At 37.4% G+C, this 20,000-nt stretch overlaps 1 protein-coding gene across 5 annotated transcripts in view; it reads right to left on the bottom strand.

The window, feature by feature from the left end:
• Positions 1 to 20,000, bottom strand: part of LOC114642999 (ubiquitin-conjugating enzyme E2 Q1) — a 252,422-nt gene that overhangs the window by 149,907 nt on the left and 82,515 nt on the right. For all 5 annotated transcript variants that reach the window (XM_051923256.1, XM_051923252.1, XM_051923255.1 and 2 more), the window contains exons 4-6: positions 15,361 to 15,411; positions 14,319 to 14,456; positions 5,926 to 6,010 (exon numbers count right to left, since the gene is read on the bottom strand). In XM_051923256.1, coding sequence (XP_051779216.1) covers positions 5,926 to 6,010; positions 14,319 to 14,456; positions 15,361 to 15,411 — 274 coding nt within the window. The remainder of the gene's footprint in view (positions 1 to 5,925; positions 6,011 to 14,318; positions 14,457 to 15,360; positions 15,412 to 20,000) is intronic.

Consider the following 20,000-nt stretch of genomic DNA (forward strand, 5'->3'; position numbering starts at 1 on the left):
TAAAGATATTGACAATAAGCTACGCAAACCCACCAAGAAATGCAATCGTTTAAATCAAGGCGCGAGTCGAAAAACACCATCCCATAATATTAGTTAACGATTAACACATTTCTATATGTATTGTAAGCATACAATACAACTGATAATATGTTGCGCTTATTTATCTGGTGTACCGACATTTTTGCGCGTTTAACGTCTGAAATCTAACGTGGTTTGTGCCCTTCAGAATGAAAACAGTTTGCATTTACCTTTTTAATTAAAGGCGAGCTTTTAAGCCTGAGAAATCACCCCGTAAATGCACACGTTTAATTGCACATGTGTTAATATGTATGCTTACACAGTATTAAAAGACACTGAACAACGTAATTTACCTTTGTTCCCGCGTTTCATAAAAGGCGAGCTTTTAAGCCTGAGAAATCACCCCGTAAATGCACACGTTTAATTGCACATGTGTTAATATATATGCTTACACAGTATTAAAAGACACTCAAAAATTAACGTCATTTACCTTCGTTCCCGCGTTTGACTCGTGCTGTAAATCTCTTCCTTGTTTTTAGTTCACGTGATTACGTAGGAGGCGTGATGACGCGATACGTGACTCTGCCTCCTCCATTAGAGTATATGGAGAAAAAACAGGTTCCAGTTATGTCCATTACGCGTAGAATTTCGAAATGAAACCTGACTAACTTTTGTAAGTAAGCTGTAAGGAATGAGCCTGCCAAATTTCAGCCTTCCACCTACACGGGAAGTTGGAGAATTAGTAACGAGTGAGTCAGTCAGTCAGTCAGTGAGGGCTTTGCCTTTTATTAATTAGTATAGATGTAGATGTGTGTATATGGAGATATATGTTTATGTGTGTGTATATTATATATATATATATATATATATATCTATAATAATAAAAGGCAAAGCCCTCACTGACTGACTGACTGACTGACTCACTCATCACTAATTCTCCAACTTCCCGTGTAGGTGGAAGGCTGAAATTTGGCAGGCTCATTCCTTACAGCTTACTTACAAAAGTTAGGCAGGTTTCATTTCGAAATTCAAAGCGTAATGGTCATAACTGGAACATATTTTTTGTCCATACACTGTAATGGAGGAGGCGGAGTCACGTATCGCGTCATCACGCCTCCTACGTAATCACGTGAACTAAAAACAAGGAAGAGATTTACAGCACGAGTCACACGCGGGAACGAAGGTAAATGACGTTAATTTTTGACTGTCTTTTAATACTGTGTAAGCATACATATTAACACATGTGCAATTAAACGTGTGCATTTACGGGGTGATTTCTCAGGCTTAAAAGCTCACCTTTTATCAAACGCGGGAACAAAGGTAACTGACGTTGTTCACTGTCTTAATACTGTGTAACCATACATATTAACAAGTGCAATTAAACGTGTGCATTTACGGGCTGATTTCTCAGGCTTAAAAGCTCGCCTTTTACTAAAAAGGTAAATGCAAAACTATTTTCAATCAGTTTATTGAAACGCTCCCGTTAAGGATTGCAATAACATATTCGCGAGATAAAAGAACGAAGTAGGGGGAAATGGAGGAAGAGCCGCGAACAGCTAAGAGCAAAAAATTAATTAAACAATTGAGAACGGAGCGAGTTAAGCATACAAGCATGTTCATAAGGGAAAGAAAGCACGGTGTAAAACGTAAGTTTAAATTAAGTTTATAGAAACGCTCCCGCTGCGGATTGCAATAACATATTCGCGAGATAAAAGTTTAATGAGAACACACGAGGTATAAACGAACCACACGCCGTGGCGCAACGTTAGGGGCAACAGTTTCAACCATTCTATGATCTGCTTCTCGCAACTGAAAGACAGCACATGGCGGATGTTAGCCGACTTGCTGACCGCAACGTTAGGGGCTTCAAGTATGGCGCTGACGCCACATCTCAGTGCCAACACTTTGCAGACTGTACTTCAAAGACACGCCCTCCTCACTGGACACTTAAAAACACCAATCAAACTAACGATGACATCAAGTATTACCCAATCAAAAGTAGGAAAGGAGGCATCTTCATAAAATGCGTGTGGGATGATTTGCATGAGACGCTGCTTTAAAAAAAAAAGATAAAAAAAATACGGGATAAATCCCGTCCAGTATTGATTCAAAACGGGACGCGCAATTTCATTCTCAAACGCGGCACGATTCCGTATTTTAAAGGACGGGTGGCAACCCTACAGTGCCAGGTAACCACCCATACAATCACATTGTGATTCAGACTAGGAATGCAATGAATGTAATTACCCCGATCTACATACAAGGCGAAAGTCTTGCAACATTCAAAGATGATGGTTTGGGATAAGTACACCATACAACATAAAAGAGCTTATGAAGCCTTGAACCGAAAAAAGCAAGATCTCAGAGATCGTAAAAAAAAAATAGGAGGTAATGTCGTTTTACTCGCTGTAGATTTTAGTCAAACATTACCAGTTATTCCACGAGGGAGACCAGCAGATCAACTCAACGCGTGTTTAAAATCCATGCTTCTCCCACGCTCGGTTATATGTTGCGTGTTCTCGGGTAGGTGCACCAAAAAATGTATACATTTAAGCATGTAATGGGCAAACAAAAAATGAGGTATACCCGAAGGCACTGCAGTAGTACTTAATGTAACTTTACTTCTTAAATGTTAATGTTTTACTGTTTAATAATTTATACGCTTCTTATATGTTGTTCAAATTCTTTTATCAAAATACCACTGACAGCGCAGTGCACGATAACATGGAGTGAATACACCATACGCATCCGCCCACGGCTGCCCTGCTGTGCGCAGATAGGAGTTGATTCTACAATAAAATAAAATAAAGATAAAAAGACTAAAACAATCATCACCCATAAAGCGGATAGTAGACGTGACGTACTATATGTGTAACACATTTCAAGTGTATAGGTGAAACGGTTTGCGAGCTACAGGTCATTTAAAATTCTGGACAGACACACAAATTGCCACGGTAGCAAATTACAGAAGAAGATTTTACTGTTTAATAATTTATATTTATATGAAATGTGCTTCTTATATATTACTTCATATTCTCATATGATAATGATGTTAATGTTTATATTGATTTCTGTGTTATTAAAACTGCATGTATGTGTGTATATATATATATATATATATATATATATATATATATATATATATATATATATATATATATATATACTAGCAAAATACCCGCGCTTCACAGCGGAGAAGTAGTGTGTTAAAGAGGTTATGAAAAAAAAAGGAAACATTTTAAAAATAACGTAACATGATTGTCAATGAAAGCCCGTTTCACTCAGTAAGTCTTATGTGTGTGTTTATGTATGTGTGTGTATATATATATATATATATATATATATATATATATATATATATATAAAAGACAGCAACAGTTATAACAATGACAACACAATTACATTGACAATCATGTTACGTTATTTTTAAAATGTTTCCTTTTTTTTCATAACCTCTTTAACACACTACTTCTCCGCTGCGAAGCGCGGGTATTTTGCTAGTATATATATATAAAAGACAGCAACACTCATAACAATGACAACACAATTACATTGACAATCATGTTACGTTATTTTTAAAATGTTTCCTTTTCTTTTTCATAACCTCTTTAACACACTACTTCTCCGCTGCTAAGCGCGGGTATTTTGCTAGTATAATATACATCTGACAACAAAAATAGATTGCATGTCAGTAAATGTGAGCAAATACAACTAACCACCTATAGTCAAATTTTTTGCTTCAACAATACATTTAAATTATAGATTAAAGTGAAAAGGACTGATCATTAAAATAATTTTGTTGAGTTAATTTGCATGAAAATATTTCTTTGTGGATCTTCTCCCATCTAAACTCAACATAGTTCCTATCCATTAAGAGAGTGCCTTTCAGAGTTCAATTGTACAGGTGCACTTCCTTTGCCAAAATGTGCGCTGTGGCTTTACTACCATAACACAAAAAGGCAGACAAAAAATCGTTTTTTGAAACTGGTCAATATAGAGACCAGCGACTGAGTTACTTAAAGTGGAATCATGATGGCCAATCAACAGATAGATAAAAAGAATTTTTTCCCCCAGGGGGAAATTCGGCTTTTAACAGAAGCTCTTTAAATAAATAAATAAAATCTAATCGGAACACACACCAGTATTACTAAAAAGGAAGACATTTAAAAAGAAAACTTGTGATTTGCTTTTACATTTGCAGCCTGTTATTCTTCCCTGTGACATTCACATTCCTGTCACATCACTTAGAGAGACCTTCAATTTTCTTCAGTTTAACTTTTCTATTTTATTTCTGCAGCCCTCCCCTCTCTTCCCTATACCTAAAACATCTTTACAAGAGGTGACATTTCTTTCATCATTCAACACACAGTCTGGCTTGCATAACACATCAGCCAGGTTCCTCCCTCTGATATAACTACTTGTCTCCGGCATAAGCCATCTGTACGAGTCTCTTCCTCCAGGCACACTCCGATATCCCTATGAACATCCTTTACATACTGCATACTCGTACCTAGCTGCCGTTGCAGAGCAAGAAGATGTGATGGACAGCTATGGCATTTTCTTTCCACAGCCCAACACAAAGTACATTCTATTCCTGACTTAACCATGTTGCCTAATAGAACATATAACTCAGTGTTCCTTGTGAGGTACATGCTGAAACAGGGCAAAGAATACTGTTGGTTGGGTACAGGCTTTAACTTCACCCTTTTCCTTCTTGAAAAGATTCCATTCGGGTGTTACCGTTTTAAGTTCTGAAATAAACTGGATTTTCTGCCACTTTGAACTGCTTTTTTGGATTTTATTGATTTTATTAAAATCAAATAACATTCCATACAAATAAGTCAAGTTTTACAAGACTTTGTTCGAAACCAGTCAACCTCCACCTGCTTTCTTCTTTTTGAAAACTTAACATTTTACTTTAGTTTGTATGACATCTGACCTTTCATATTTGAACCAATTCCAAGATAACCAACTTAAAATTACGGTCTCTGTTTTTTTATCACGTAAGGTCCTATTGTGACCCTATTTTCTCCTTTAATACTGTTTATTGTGTAGATCTTAATAAAATGTCTATGCTTACATACCCTTACAGCCTAAGTAGCAGTATATTTTCCGTCCATGGGCGACTTTCAGGTTATCTTCAGTCTGTCTAGTTTACAAATACAGACATGCATAATACTTATCAACTTATATGCTATAAATCAGTCCACCACACTTTGAAACAAGTGCATTCATAAGACAGACACCACTATTCATATTCTTCACATAAAAACTGTTATGTTGTCAACTGTCATTGACCCATTGGGTCAGCACTAGCAAGCACCATGCAGCATTACAGTAGAATGTCTCTAATTTTTACTGTTTCATCAATTTTTTCTTGTACTAACCTTACTCACAGTTTTTCTGAAAATAACTGGAAGAGTCTATAAATTATCATTCCTATCCACAGTGCATATAAGACTGATGAGCCACACTGAAATGGGAAAATACACAAAATGGTAAATTGCTGAAGGATAAAATAACTACCTTGAGGAAATGTGGCTTATTTTACACTGTTTTTATACACCATTCCAGTTTTTAGGTTTCTCAATTGATTAAAAAAGGAAACAATTTTATATTTTATACTGTTGAACTTATATTAAAAGTGTTATATAAGTATATCCTTATTAATAAAAATGAAAATCATGACAACAGTGGCCCTCTTACAATTTGAAAAACTCTGACAAATTAAACTTCTGTAACAAATATGGGCTAGCATGGAAACAGAGTAAGACATTAACAAAAAAGTTTGTCTGCACAAATATACACATACTAGTAAAATTACAAATGCTGTACTAAAGCCAGACACCACACAATCACATAGAAAACAGTGATTTCTTCATATGGAAAGCAAACATATTCCTCTACCTGCTTTGAAACTTTCAGATTTGTAAATATCCCTGAGCTCCTTCATCAGACGATCTGTGGCCTGCACTGATCCAGACACAGCTCCCTTAGAAAAGGAAAAAAAAAAAAAAGATTTTTTTCTTTTAAAAAACAAGGCAAGAATAAAATTCATAATTAACTTTACTTCAAGTCCAAAAAATCTGCTGACACAATCAAATAATTCTGAATTTTACAAGCAATTGTCATTCTATTGCTTCATTTATTTCTAATTTTACCATTTCTTGATTTATGCATGCCTTTCCTATTAAGGTGCCTTAAGTGTTTAAAAGAAGAAATAAAGCAACAGTAACAATGGAAAGTTAACCCACTATACGTTTATGCATACAGTTGTTCCTAAAGAATACGGAAACACTTGCTACAAGATCACTAGATTTTATAACAATACAGAAGGAGGAGGAGTAGGTTTCATTCACAATTACAAGATAAGAGGAAATACAGTTCTCAAAAAAAACAATTCTTCACCATGATCAATTAAAATTTACATTAATTTGGATCTGCTAATGACTTAGACTGTATTGGGTCTTTATTTTTAAACACTACATAGCTTCTTTTGACACTTATTCACTTATTGCCCACTCTGGAGTTATTCTGTGTGGAAGCACCTCCTTTAATGATCTTTAAATAATGCAATTACATTAACTACACTACGAGCTTAACTACTAATTCTGTTCAACAAAAAGAAGTAGAAGTGTCACAGTGGTGTAAGGCATGTGCTATATTATGTAAACATTTTTAAAAATCAAAATTAAATCTATGCCTAACCCAACTATTCATCCAGGAGAAAAGATTTGGTACGAAAGACCAAAAGACACAAATTTAAGATATTATGTTGTGCAGTGTTAAAAAAAAATTACAGATTCCCCTATACAAGAACACTGTCCAAATACAGAGCTTACACTTTCTCTCAGGTCTGCATAGAATGTGCTACCACATCAATCAAGACATATAGCCTAGGTTAAAAAGTGATTACAAATTGACTCCTGTGGGAGTATGGGTGTGGGCAAAAGTGTCAGTATGAACTGGCGACTGTCACGGTCAGGCTGAGGCTCATCACAACCCTGAAATTAAGTGGGTTTGAGAAGTTATGTTAGTTATGTGTCTATATTTCTGCAAATTGCACACCATGCAACAATATAAATGACACAGAAATTCAAGATATATAATAAAAAAAAAAACACCCTGAGGAACGGTTATAGAAAATGTCTTCCATAAGAAGAAACAAAGTCAATGAACTAAAATATCTCAATTTGGCTTTTAAGGGAGCCAAACTTAACATAGCTACACTGAACACATGGTAGGTATCAAGCTTGGCTGGGGCACCAATTCATTAAAAATCCTTACATATACACTCACACTCAAGTCAAAATGAGTGATTTTAAACTTAAGTAGCCTAACACCGATATTGGAATTTTACAGAAATACCAGAATACAAATGAAACAAAAAAATATAAAATATTCCACATAGTTCTCTGTATACAGAGATCAGCTGAACTTTAACTAACAGCCTTCTATGTCTACCTGCAAAATTATGAAAATCCCTAACTGACGAACACAACCAACCCAATAAAATCTATGTCAATAGTTTAGAGCAGGGGTTCTCACACTCAGTACTGGGGGCCCACTGTGGCTTCAGGTTTGTTTCAACCAGATTCGTAATCCGTGATAATAACTGATCTCATTTAATTAGCTGTTTTTTTTCCCCTCTTACTCTACATTCAGAAAAGCACAGCAGCATGATTTTTACATTTATAACACAAATAGAAATTTCTGGTTTTGTTAGTTTTAAATGCTGAACTCTGTTTTGTTGATTTCATTATATTTTGCACTTTATCTGTGCAGTTTTCCCCCCTTCGTTGTATCTTTACATGATAATTTGAAGACAGGCAGAGCGGACACCCAGGCAAACACTGAACCATGAAAGGCTGCACCTACTTTAGCGTCAGACCCACTAATTAGTAAATAATGGATTAATTAAACACTTAGAACAAACGGAAAAGAAAAATGAAAAATGAAAATCAAGATGAAAATATGGTTAAAGAAAAAAAAACACTTCCATATAACTATTTAGTACAATTTAATAATTTTTTGTACCAAACTTAGTTTTCTAAATTCTATATTGTTGCCAAAACACAGAATCTGGGAAATTACACTTCACTTAATTAGCTCAGAAGTTTAATTAAAAACAGAAGCTGATTGGAACAAAAACCCACAGCCACAATGGGTCCCCAGGCCCAAGATAGAAAACCCCTGGTTTAGAGTTCATCCGTTTACATCTCAAAGTAGCTATGCACATTGGACTGCAATTTAGACCTCCATTAAGCACACCTATGAAAAAACAGATTGCTTGAGTTAACAGATTGCTTGAGTTTTCCCTACTTACAGGGTTCGTACACATTTACAAAACAATTTCCATGACTTTTCCGTTATTCTTATGCAAATTTCCATGACCACATGTTCTCTGAAATTTGTGTAAATTTGAAGAAAAAAAAAAAAAAATTCATGTCACTTTTACCAAAATATTGGTAAACTAAAATAATGACAAGATATGCGGTTTCATACAAAAAAAAAAGATTTATTTATATATTGCTGACACCCCAGCACAATGTAAACTCTGAAAAACATTATGTAGCCCTAATTAACAAATGACTGGAAGGCAACAATAAATTAAAAAAATAAATACAAATAAGTAATAGTGTTCAGTAACACTGACATTAACTTCAGAAGGCAGTAGTATCAGGGTGGAAACTGTCCATTGGAATAAAAGATATTGTTGTTTAAAGCACTAACTTAATGTTAACAAATGACAGCCTTCTTTCTTTGAACCCCACAAAAACAATCCATTCAAAGTTTCATTTCTGCAAGCTTTTCATCAATATGCTTTTCAATATTCAAAGATGCTTTCTTTTCATTTGCAGTTTGCCGCAAACTGTTGGATTTAGTGATAAAGGTCGGATTGCTTGTAGCTTCCGCTTTCACAGCATATTCATCAGCGGATATCTCGAGGGTGTAGATGTCTCCACCCTAGCCCTCTTCATTTTCAGTTCATGCAGCTCATCTGTGAGGGCCTTCCACTTCAACTCGACACCTTGCTGTTCTCTCTTCTCCTCAGCCAGGTAGGGCATTGTACTTCTGTCTGGCTCCTGCAGCTGAAAGGAGTAGCTCTTTTGTTATCTACACCTTGGTTATGCCCCCAACAGACCTGATATGGTCAACAATGAGCCTCTGAGCCACCAGTGACCTCTCCTTCTGATTCACCAGAATCAGCTGTTAATGGAAAACCCTCTATCCACGCTGGCCTATCCATGTGACAAGACCAGTAGAATCTTGACCACATTCCACACTCTGGAAAATGATGGTTTTGTCCCCATTGTCTCATACAGCAGGGTGCCCACTCGATCTGTTTTGGGGTCAAACTCGCTAAATTTTGCCTGAAGAGCTTCCAAATTACAGAACTCCCTAAACTCTAAGGACATCATCGCACATTGCCTCATCTATGTGTTTTGCTTCAACAAGTATGTGCAGCATTCTTTTCAACTGACTGGTACATAGCTCCTTAGATTCAGCCATGCATCTCGGGTCAAGGCACTTAATGCTTCTCACTAATATGTGATGCACTGGAGCCTTTTTCAGCAACTTCTCAAGAAGTGTAATCAAAAGCATCTTGCAGTCTATCTTCATCTATAGTATCTGCCTTTCTGAAATGTTTTTGGAAGACCTCACTTGTTTCAGTGTGGCCTCTGTAAATCCAATGTCAATCTTAGAACTGTCCTTGTGCAATTTGCTGCCCAGAAAAGGGACATGAAGGAGTCCCAGTGTGGTTGAAGCCTCTTTCAGGTGCTTTTCCTTTATAAATCATCCCATAAGCCCTGTAAACAATTAAAATGAAGAGATTTTATTTTCCAGTTTTATCACTCATAATTTAGAAACTTACAAGACATATTACCTTGTTTAATTTAAGCAGACCAAATAAGTGATTACACATTCTTAGCTTAGATGATACAAGTACACCAGTGGTTCTTTTCATGAGTACAACCTCACAAAATATTACACTCTCCAAGTTCCACCATTATGACTGGCAGTAAAATACAATAGTGCAGGCATATTTAACTATATATACACTCTACACAGGAGGGTTTTTTTTATTACTAATATGTACTGTATTTTATATATTCTAATGATTATTTCATCTTTATGACAAAAAAAAGGTCAGACTCCTGGAATATCACTATATTTTATTAGCGTATTACATTTTGTTCTACATTAACTGACATGAAATGGAAAGCAATTAATTTAAAACACTGGCAAGTACACCATCAATATGTTAGTATATTGTATTATTTGTATACAGATAAATGCTTACCTTTAATCAGTTTATGCATGTCCTGAGAGAGGAAGGATAGCATGGGTTTGTCTGTATTGATATATGGTGAGGAAGGTGGTGATTTCTCTTGCAATGCTGTTAAATATCCCCATCTTCACTGTAAAGAGGATCAACACAGCAGTTCTTTACCTCTTCATAGGACTTCACTTTGGATTGGGTAGTTCACCTCGCTCTACCATCTCAACATAGTGTTTGACATGTGGCCAGAACAGTATTCCCATTTCTGTTACGGTGACATTCTCTATCCACCAGTGCCTACAAAATTTAAGCATGGGCATCCTACATTCGGTCACTGTCACAAAACCTTTGTGACGAGCACAGCAATCATGGAACAACAAATACAAGCTTAAGAGACAGTGTTCAACTTCCCAGTCGGTGGATTTGCATCCATCACTGAATGTATTATGCAACCCACTTGAACCGATGTTAATTAGCAACTTCCCCACATCATTCTGCACTTCCTTCTGGAGCTTTTCGAACAGTTTCCAATTCACAATTGGGCCAGTCCATTGAGATTTGGACAAGATGTGCGATTCTGATCTCTGAAAGCAAGTCCTTCATTTTCTCAGCGATATCTTCCGCTGTAGAATGGCCCATAAACTCTGACCCAATATATTTAGTTTTCACTTTGGGCCTGTTCCATAGCCTGACATGCATGCCTAACTGTTTAGCCTGTAAATAGTGATTAAGACTTTCATCAAATAACATTACATACAGTCTTTACATAAATATCACCGCATGCAAATCTGGCAGCAAGGCAGTTGGGAAGCATAGCCTGAAATACCTGGCTTCTGTCTTCACACGACTTGTAAGAATAGTAAGAATTTGCCACCTTTAGCGCCCACAGTACCTCTGTAGTTAGGGCTTCGTGTCTGGACACAGCATCAGAAATCTGCCCTTGTTTGAAGGTGGATGAGGTACTGCTGCTGGCACGAGGTGTCAGGATGAAGAGTGGTTTGGGGTTGGTGGGGGGGGGGGTGTTTGGGTAGAGAGTCAGGAGCCAGTCCGCAGCAGCAGCCTGGTGCTTAGTCCCCTTTGCATGGCTAATTAGCGCTGCCTCTCCCATGTTCAATATCTTAAACGTTTTACTACACAGTCAACATTTCACACGTCCTGGGTACTGGTCTTTCTCAAGCCATCCCTTATACTTATCTAAGTGAAGCCATGCATTGTTAAATCAGCATTTACCTGGCATTTCACTACTGAATCTTCTGCGTGCCCAAAAGCAGAAAACTGCACTTCTGACGCTCACCAAACACAGCACGCCGAGTTACTACAGGCCTGCGTGAAAATTTAAGTTGTTAACATATAAAAATGTTTCTTGCTCAATCTTAAAGGAACTATTTATTTCATACAGATGTGTCAGATTTCCATGTCTTTTCAAAGACTTTTTGTTAATTTAGTTTTCCAAAACTAAGACCTAGAAATTGCTCTTTTCAAATTCAACAACTTTTACAGGTTTTTCATGACCGTACAAACCCTGTACTTGGGAAACATATAAAAGCAACTCTGCCCATTTAAGAGCTTTATTCTCTCGCCTACTTGAAAATTTCCTATAGAGTTAAATGAAATTACTAAAAATTAAAAGCCCAGGTAAAGAAAAGCATACAAACAATAATACAGGTTTACTGACTCAAAGTAAATACAGTATAACGTACTGAGCACAGTACTTATTCTTACTTATACATGTTGATCAACATGCAGCAAATCACCACTCTCCAGCACCATGATAAGTGATTACTACTACTTTATCTCAAACCTTCTCTCTTTCTGGCCTGAATAATATATTGCTGCATACATAATTAGATTTCATAATGGAAATTGTTAGGGAGGCTCCAATCAGATCAGGCCAATACCAATTTCATGTTACTTGATCAGCCAATTCCGATACCAATTCAGTTTTCCCCCACTCCCCCCCCCCCCCCTTTACTCTTTTAAAAAACTTTCTGTACTATGCCCCTGCATAACCAGACACATCAAATTATTATGTCTTATATTGGATTTTTATAAACAACAGACCACAGATGTTAATTGCTCATTTTTTGACAAAATGAAATTCTGTCAGCTTATTGTTCAGTGACATTAACAATATTAACAAACTGAATCCATAATACATGTTGCCCAAACACACACAAATGTGTGTGTGATTATACAGATATATATAGATATATCTAGATCTATATATATATATATATATATATATATATATATATATATATATATATATATATATATATATATATATATATATATATATAGATATATATATAGATATAGATAGATAGATAGACAGAGAGAGAGAGAGAGAGAGAGAGAGAGAGAGAGAGAGAGAGAGAGAGAGAGAGAGATGGAAGAGAAGTTCTGTGATACAGTTTGCATATTTGCAGCTGGAGATCCACAAGGGGAGAAAAATGAATCACGTATCATAAAGTAGTTTTTATTCCTGAGCTTTCAACCCCGGCCAGGGGTCTTCATCAGAGGATAATGCTTAGACTTACAAGAATCAAAGGCAATATATAGCAAAAAATTATGGGTGGGGGAGGTGTGTGGGGTGTACAGATTATTTATTATGAACATGTTCTTCTTAAGTTTGCATATGCTGGATTTATGTCCAAGTGTCTGTTGATGGCGTTCTCATTTGATAGCCAAGATCAAGATCAAGATCTAGATCGATCGATCAATCGACACACACAGACAAAGTCCATAAACATTTGGACAGGGACAATTTTCATAATTTTGTCTCTGCTTAATTTGAAATCCATTAGGTGGCACACAATCATTATGTGATGGAAGTGTAGATTTTCAGCTTTAAGAGTTTTTGGACATTTGACTGACAGGTTGTTCCATAGCCAGGTGGATACAGTTCCCTCATTATTTCATCAATTATTAAGCAGGTTAAATGTCTGGAATGGATACAAGAGTGGAATATGAATTTGGAAGCTGTTACTGTGAACTTTCAATGAGGTCTAAAGAGCTGTCCATGCAAGTAAAAACAGTCTATCATGCTGAGAAAACAAAAACCCTTCAGAATGATAGAAACATGGAGTGGTCAAATCAAGAACGTAGTACATTCTTAAACAGAGTGAACACACTACTGAACTCGACACCAGAAGGTCTAAAAAACCACCACAGAAGAATCTGTTCTTGGTGAAGAAGAACCCCTTCACAACATTTAGCTAAACCAACACTCTCCGGGTGGTAGACCTATTATTGCCAAAGTGTACAATCAAGAGAAGACTTCATAAAAGTAAAGACAGAGGGTTCACCACAAGGTGCAAACCACTGGTAAACATTAAGCATAGGAAAACAGATCAGACTTTACCAGAAAATATTTTTTAAAAGCCTGTCCAGACCTGGAACAATTTTCCTTGGATAAAGGAAACTAAGGTCAATATATACCAGAATACTGGAAAGAGAAGAGTATGGAGAAAAGAAATGGCTCATGTTCCCAACATCATCTGTGAAACATGGTGGAGGCAGTTTTATGACATGATCATACATGGCTGCAAAAGGAAGTCAGTCACTATAGTGTTTATTGAAGACATGAAGGCAGAAGTAGCAGGATGAATTCTGAGGTGTAAAGGGCTATACTATCTGCACAGATTCTGCCAAATGCTACAAAACTGATAGGATGATGCTTCACAGTACAGATGGGCAATGAGGCAAAACATACTGTGAAAGCAAATGAAGACCATTTCAAAGCAAAGAGGTGGAATATTCTTCATTGGCAAAGTCAATTAAGTGACCTCAACCCAACTGGATATGCACTTCAGATTCACATTTTAAATACTATATCCCAATTACAAAAAAAAAAACAACATTCTAGAAAGTGAAAGATCAGGTTATATTTTTAGAGTAAAAAATACAATTTCTACAACTCTTATTTTTAATCAAAAAAAAGGGTGAGGAGGAAAAAAAATCATAAATCACTACTCGAATGAAAATCTCTCTTCCCTGACTCAGGGACACATACATTTAAGTAATCTTGCCTCTGATTCTTTTTTATCTTCTCAAGAATAGCAAGGTTCTCCTTTCCAATTCCTTCATCCTCTGATTTTTTTCCCTCTACTGGCTCCTCCTTCATCTCATAATGGTCAAGGTCCTCTGAATCCTGAATGAAAAGGAAAGCAAGATTATCAAAATACTGTATACAAAACCCTACAGTACTATATATAATTTTTTTTGTACTATTGTCTGTAACCAACAGAATAAGAACAAAAGTGCATGTACTCTGTTACATCACTACCCCATAAACCCTACTTATGCAATTAATACTAATTTTTATGGCAACTGGTTAAAGAAATAGCATTTAATTAAAAAAACAGCTTACATAGTTCCCCTTAAACCTTTTCCTCAGCAGTCTATAAGAAACCCAAATTTCAACATCTGATGATTTTCTTTTCCAATATTATGTAGTCACACTGCTTCGGCCAACTTGCTAAATTAAATTATTTCCACTATCAACATTACCAGCTCAATACGTCAAAGAAGTTAAATTAAAGTGGTCAAGCAGATCTACAACTTAAACTGAAATCAGTTAAAAAAAGTCCATGGGGCAACATTAAAACAAATTAATCACATAATAATTATATATATATATATATATATATATATATATATATATATCTATTATACTGTCTTGTCTGACCACGGAATAGTTTCCCACTTTGCCACCAATATACATATTAATATAATTAATATGATCATAAACATTCAAGAATGTCACCAATTATGATTCTGAATTTTACTGACCTCAAATTAATTTAAAGGCAACAAGTCATCGCTGCTTTGTCAAGTACATCTATATCTATCATAAATGTCATAAAATACAGAAAAATTTAATCATATTTGTAGTTTGAGCATGGAAGGAAATAAAGCATTGTAACAAATTCCCAGAGAAACAAAGAAAAAAAAAAAATCACAAAAACTGTCAATCAATTGAATGCCCAGTGTTGAAAATGTGATAAACGACAATTTGAGACTCCTTTTAAAGCAATTCTGCGCACACCACATACCTCTGGCATTTCTTCATCTTCATCCTCAGAAGATACTTCCTCCTGGGTACTCTAAATAAATAAATAAATTTCCTTAGTTGAAGCAGAATAATGAGTATGAACAATTAAATTGAAGTATTTTCCTTATTGAAGGAACAGATGTAAGGTCCAAAAGCTATTGTTGATACCAAAGTCAAAATTATAGTACAGAACCAACACTAGTGCAAACCTGTGCTACCTCTGACGGTTGTGCTTCCAGTGTGTTTCAGGATTCATTCAGGATAAGGGCTGACCACCTGCAGAATTGGCCAAGTAGAAGGAAAGCTACACAGCTGTTATTTACCCATCATTCTGGAATTAAAATAGTTCCGTCCCAAGACATTACACTTTCCTTTGTAGGCTAACTGCTATAATTCTATCACACCCGTTCCCTGGGCAACTGTGGAGGGCTCAATGTTCAGATTTTGAAAAGTGGATGCGTGGAAGCCAGTCATTAACTATTAGTTGCCAAAACTGAAAAGTATGGTTGACATGTTTAACTACATATATTTGGAGTAATTAAAATGTAGTGCAAGTATATGTCAGCTTGCCGAGACTACAGTATTCCAACCTGAAGTAGTATAACATGTAAGAATTACAGCTCTGTGTACACCCATTCCTGAGGATTGGTGTGGTATAATTCAGCATACTGAGCAACTATTAAAAGTATTTTTCACAGCTAAAACACTATTTAAATAGCTTGTGAAATTAAAAGTGCAAGACTGTCATTTACTGATGCAGTGAATATGATTCCATCCCTCAAATCCATTTTATAACCTTGCTTGCAGTACTGTGCACCAGCAAATGCAAATGAACTGCTTAAACAAGTTTAAACTACTGTTGGCTTCAGTAAGGTATCCTCGAACACAACAAAATGAAAAAAGGAGATTCTTTAAATTACTAATTTATTGCAACCTGTAAACAGTAGAATGTTACATAGTTTAACTCTTTTAGGGCGGATGTCGACTTTTGTCGACAGGAGGGGTTGAGGGCGCATGTCGACAAAAGTCGACATCCAGGGATAGAGGGCGACAATCAGCTGTTAATGGCGACAAAACTCACTGTCACGTCACAGGCATTCCCTCTGTGCTTGGAGGAATGCTAGAGTTGTTGACTCAGCAAATGATCCTTGCATGTGCGTGAGTTGCGAAATGTAAACAAATACAAACAAAGACAAGATGGCATCAACATCTCACGAGGGAGCGAAGCGAGTCGAGAAAAGAAAATACTCGGCAGATGACATTTTGCGCATTATCGCGGAGTCGGACTCTGATTTTTCAGATTCGGATTTCATAGACAGTGATCAAGAGATTGAGGAGCCGGCATCAGCCGATCGGAGACCAGCCGATGCCGCCCCAGTTGCTCAGCTGGCAGCTGAGCGCATTCGCGCTGCCAGTACACCTACGGCAAGGTTCGCATGGGAGGAATACCCAGAAATTGATGCATGGGAGCCGATCTGGCTACCTGACTTCACAAGAAGGCACGGCTTGCTGCTGGACACAACGGATTACAAGCCGCTGGACTATTTCAATCTGTTTTTTCCTGAGGCAGTTTTTCAGCTGATATCTGACGAGACAAACAGGTATGCAGAACAATTTTTTGAATTGCGGGATGCGCTCGCTCCGCGTTCTCGTTTTTCAAAGAGGAAACCCACAACAAAAGATGAGATGAAGAGCTTTGTGGCATTGCAGATAGAGATGGGACTGGACTGGCGATATAATTTCAGGGAGCATTGGTCCACACGTTCTTTGTCACCTGGTGGCTTTGGACAGGTTATGCCGCGTGATAGGTACGTGCTGCTGCAAAGCTTCATTCACTTCTGTGATAACAAGAAGCAAATCCCAAGGGGTGAGCCAGGCTATAATCCCATGTACAAAGTTCAGCCCCTGCTTGACATTGTGGAGCCGACATATAAACAATTTTATCAGCCTGGCCGTGATTTGTCTGTGGATGAATCCATGATAAAATATAAGGGACGGCTTTTTTTCCCGACAATATATGCCAGACAAGCCCACCAAGTATGGCATAAAGGATTTTGTACTGGCAGAAGCAAACACTGGTTTCTGCCTGAAAGTAATTACTTACACCGGAAAGCATTCTTTTCAAAGAGAGAACTGTCCTTTGACAAGTCAGGTTGTGCTGGAGCTGCTTCAGGGATATGAACATTTGGGACATGTTGTGTACATGGACAATTTTTATACATCACCAGAATTGTTCATGGAGCTACAGAGCAGGGGAATTGGAGCTTGTGGCACAGTCAGGGTGAATAGGAGACACATGCCTTTACAGTTGAAGCCAGACAGGCTGAAGATGAAAAGAGGGGACAATCCTGTTTTCATGCGGGCGGATAACTTGGTGGCATTGGCATGGCATGATGTCAAACGGGTCACTTGACTTAGTACAGTTCACACCAACAATTTATGTGAGAAAACAATTCGTTCTAAGGGAAACCCAGAAGGTAGGAAGCTGGACAAGCCTGTTGCGCTTGAAGAATATAATTGTAAGATGGCTGGAGTTGATCGACTGGATCAGATGCTGGGGTCATATGCTTACGGCCATAAGTCCACCAAGTGGTACCACACTGTGTACCATCGCCTGCGTGAGATTGCACTCACAAATGGATATATATTATTCAAGCAGGCAAACAGTGACAGCACTATGACTGCGGCAGATTTCCGCAAGAAGGTGGTTGACAGCTTGCTGGCAGAATATGTTGGAGTGCCTTTGGCAAAGCGAGGAAGGCCAGCACAAAGAGCAGTGCCAGACAGGCTGACTGAGCGCCACTTTCCTGCCACATACTGTATGAGGACAAAAAGTACAAGCCTGACTGTGTTGTGTGCAGCAACAGACAACTCAAAAAAAGGCACCAGTGCAACACGTATTGTAAGCAGTGCAACGTGGCAATGCATGCAATTGGCTGCTTTGAGCGTTATCATACTTTGCAGGACTTTGCTTTGTAACATGTACAGTATGTGCAATAATAATATGTTAAATTATATAGTATGCAGGCTCATACAAAATGCAAAACAGTTATATTAGTCAAAAATAAATATTTTTTGTTGATTTGATATGTTAAACAATTGTTGTAGGCCCCAAATGGTGCTTGAGGAGCAGCCTTTTATCACTGGCTTCTGTAAGTATCCCCACATCCTCAAACATATCTATGCTTCTGAGAAGTATGTCCCTCTCAGGTCCAGAAACCAGGGAGCACTACAATATCTTTCCTCTTCACAAACTTTAACATACTTCCACAAAGCAGACACTGTAGTGGCCATGGGTTTTATGGGATTTTTCAGACATTCACGTTTGTTTCTATTTTAAAGGGACCGCATTATCTACAGCTAGGTCCAAAAATATTTGGACAGAGACAACTTTTTTCTAATTTTGGTTCTGTACATTACCACAATGAATTTTAAATGAAACAACTCAGATGCAGTTGAAGTGCAGACTTTCAGCTTTAATTCAGTGGGGTGAACAAAATGATTGCATAAAAATGTGAGGCAACTAAAGCATTTTTTTAACACAATCCCTTCATTTCAGGGGATCAAAAGTAATTGGATAAATTTAATAACTGGAAATAAAATGTTCATTTCTAATACTTGGTTGAAAACCCTTTGCTGGCAATGACAGCCTGAAGTCTTGAACTCATGGACATCACCAGATGCTGGGTTTCCTCCTTTTTAATGCTCTGCCAGGCCTTTACTGCAGCGGCTTTCAGTTGCTGTTTGTGAGCCTTTCTGTCTGAAGTTTAGTCTTCAACAAGTGAAATGCATGCTCAATTGGGTTAAGATCAGGCGACTGACTTGGCCATTCAAGAATTTTCCACTTCTTTGCTTTAATAAACTCCTAGGTTGCTTTGGCTGTATATTTTGGGTCATTGTCCATCTGTATCATGAAACGCCGCCCAATCAATTTGACTGCATTTAGCTGGATTTGAGCAGACAGTATGTCTCTGAACACCTCGGAATTTATTCGGCTGCTTCTGTCCTGTGTCACATCATCAATAAACACTAGTGTCTCAGTGCCACTGGCAGCCATGCACGCCCAAGCCATCACACTGCCTCCACCATGTTGTACAGATGATGTGGTATGCTTTGGATAATGAGCTGTTCCATGCCTTCTCCATACTTTTTTCTTGCCATCATTCTGGTAGAGGTTGATCTTGGTTTCATCTGTCCAAAGAATGTTTTTCCAGAACTGTGGCTTTTTTAGATGTTCTTTAGCAAAGTCCAATCTAGCCTTTCTATTCTTGAGGCTTATGAGTGGCTTGCACCTTGCAGTGCACCCTCTGTATTTACTTTCATGCAGTCTTCTCTTTATGGTAGACTTGGATATCGATACGTCTACCCCCTGGAGAGTGGTGTTCACTTGGTTGGCTGTTGTGAAGGGGTTTCTCTTCACCATGGAAATGATTCTGCGATCATCCACCACTGTTGTCTTCCGTGGACGTCCAGGTCTTTTTGCGTTGCTGAGTTCACCAGTGCTTGCTTTCTTTCTCAGGATGTACCAAACTGTAGATTTTGACTCGTAATATTGTAGCAATTTCTCGGATGGGTGTTTTCTATTTTCGCAGCTTAAGGACGGCTTCTTTCACCTGCATGTTGTCTGTTCACAGCAAAATC

The sequence above is a fragment of the Erpetoichthys calabaricus genome, chromosome 2, assembly GCF_900747795.2.
Source record: "Erpetoichthys calabaricus chromosome 2, fErpCal1.3, whole genome shotgun sequence".
Classification (NCBI taxonomy): Eukaryota; Metazoa; Chordata; class Cladistia; order Polypteriformes; family Polypteridae; genus Erpetoichthys; species Erpetoichthys calabaricus.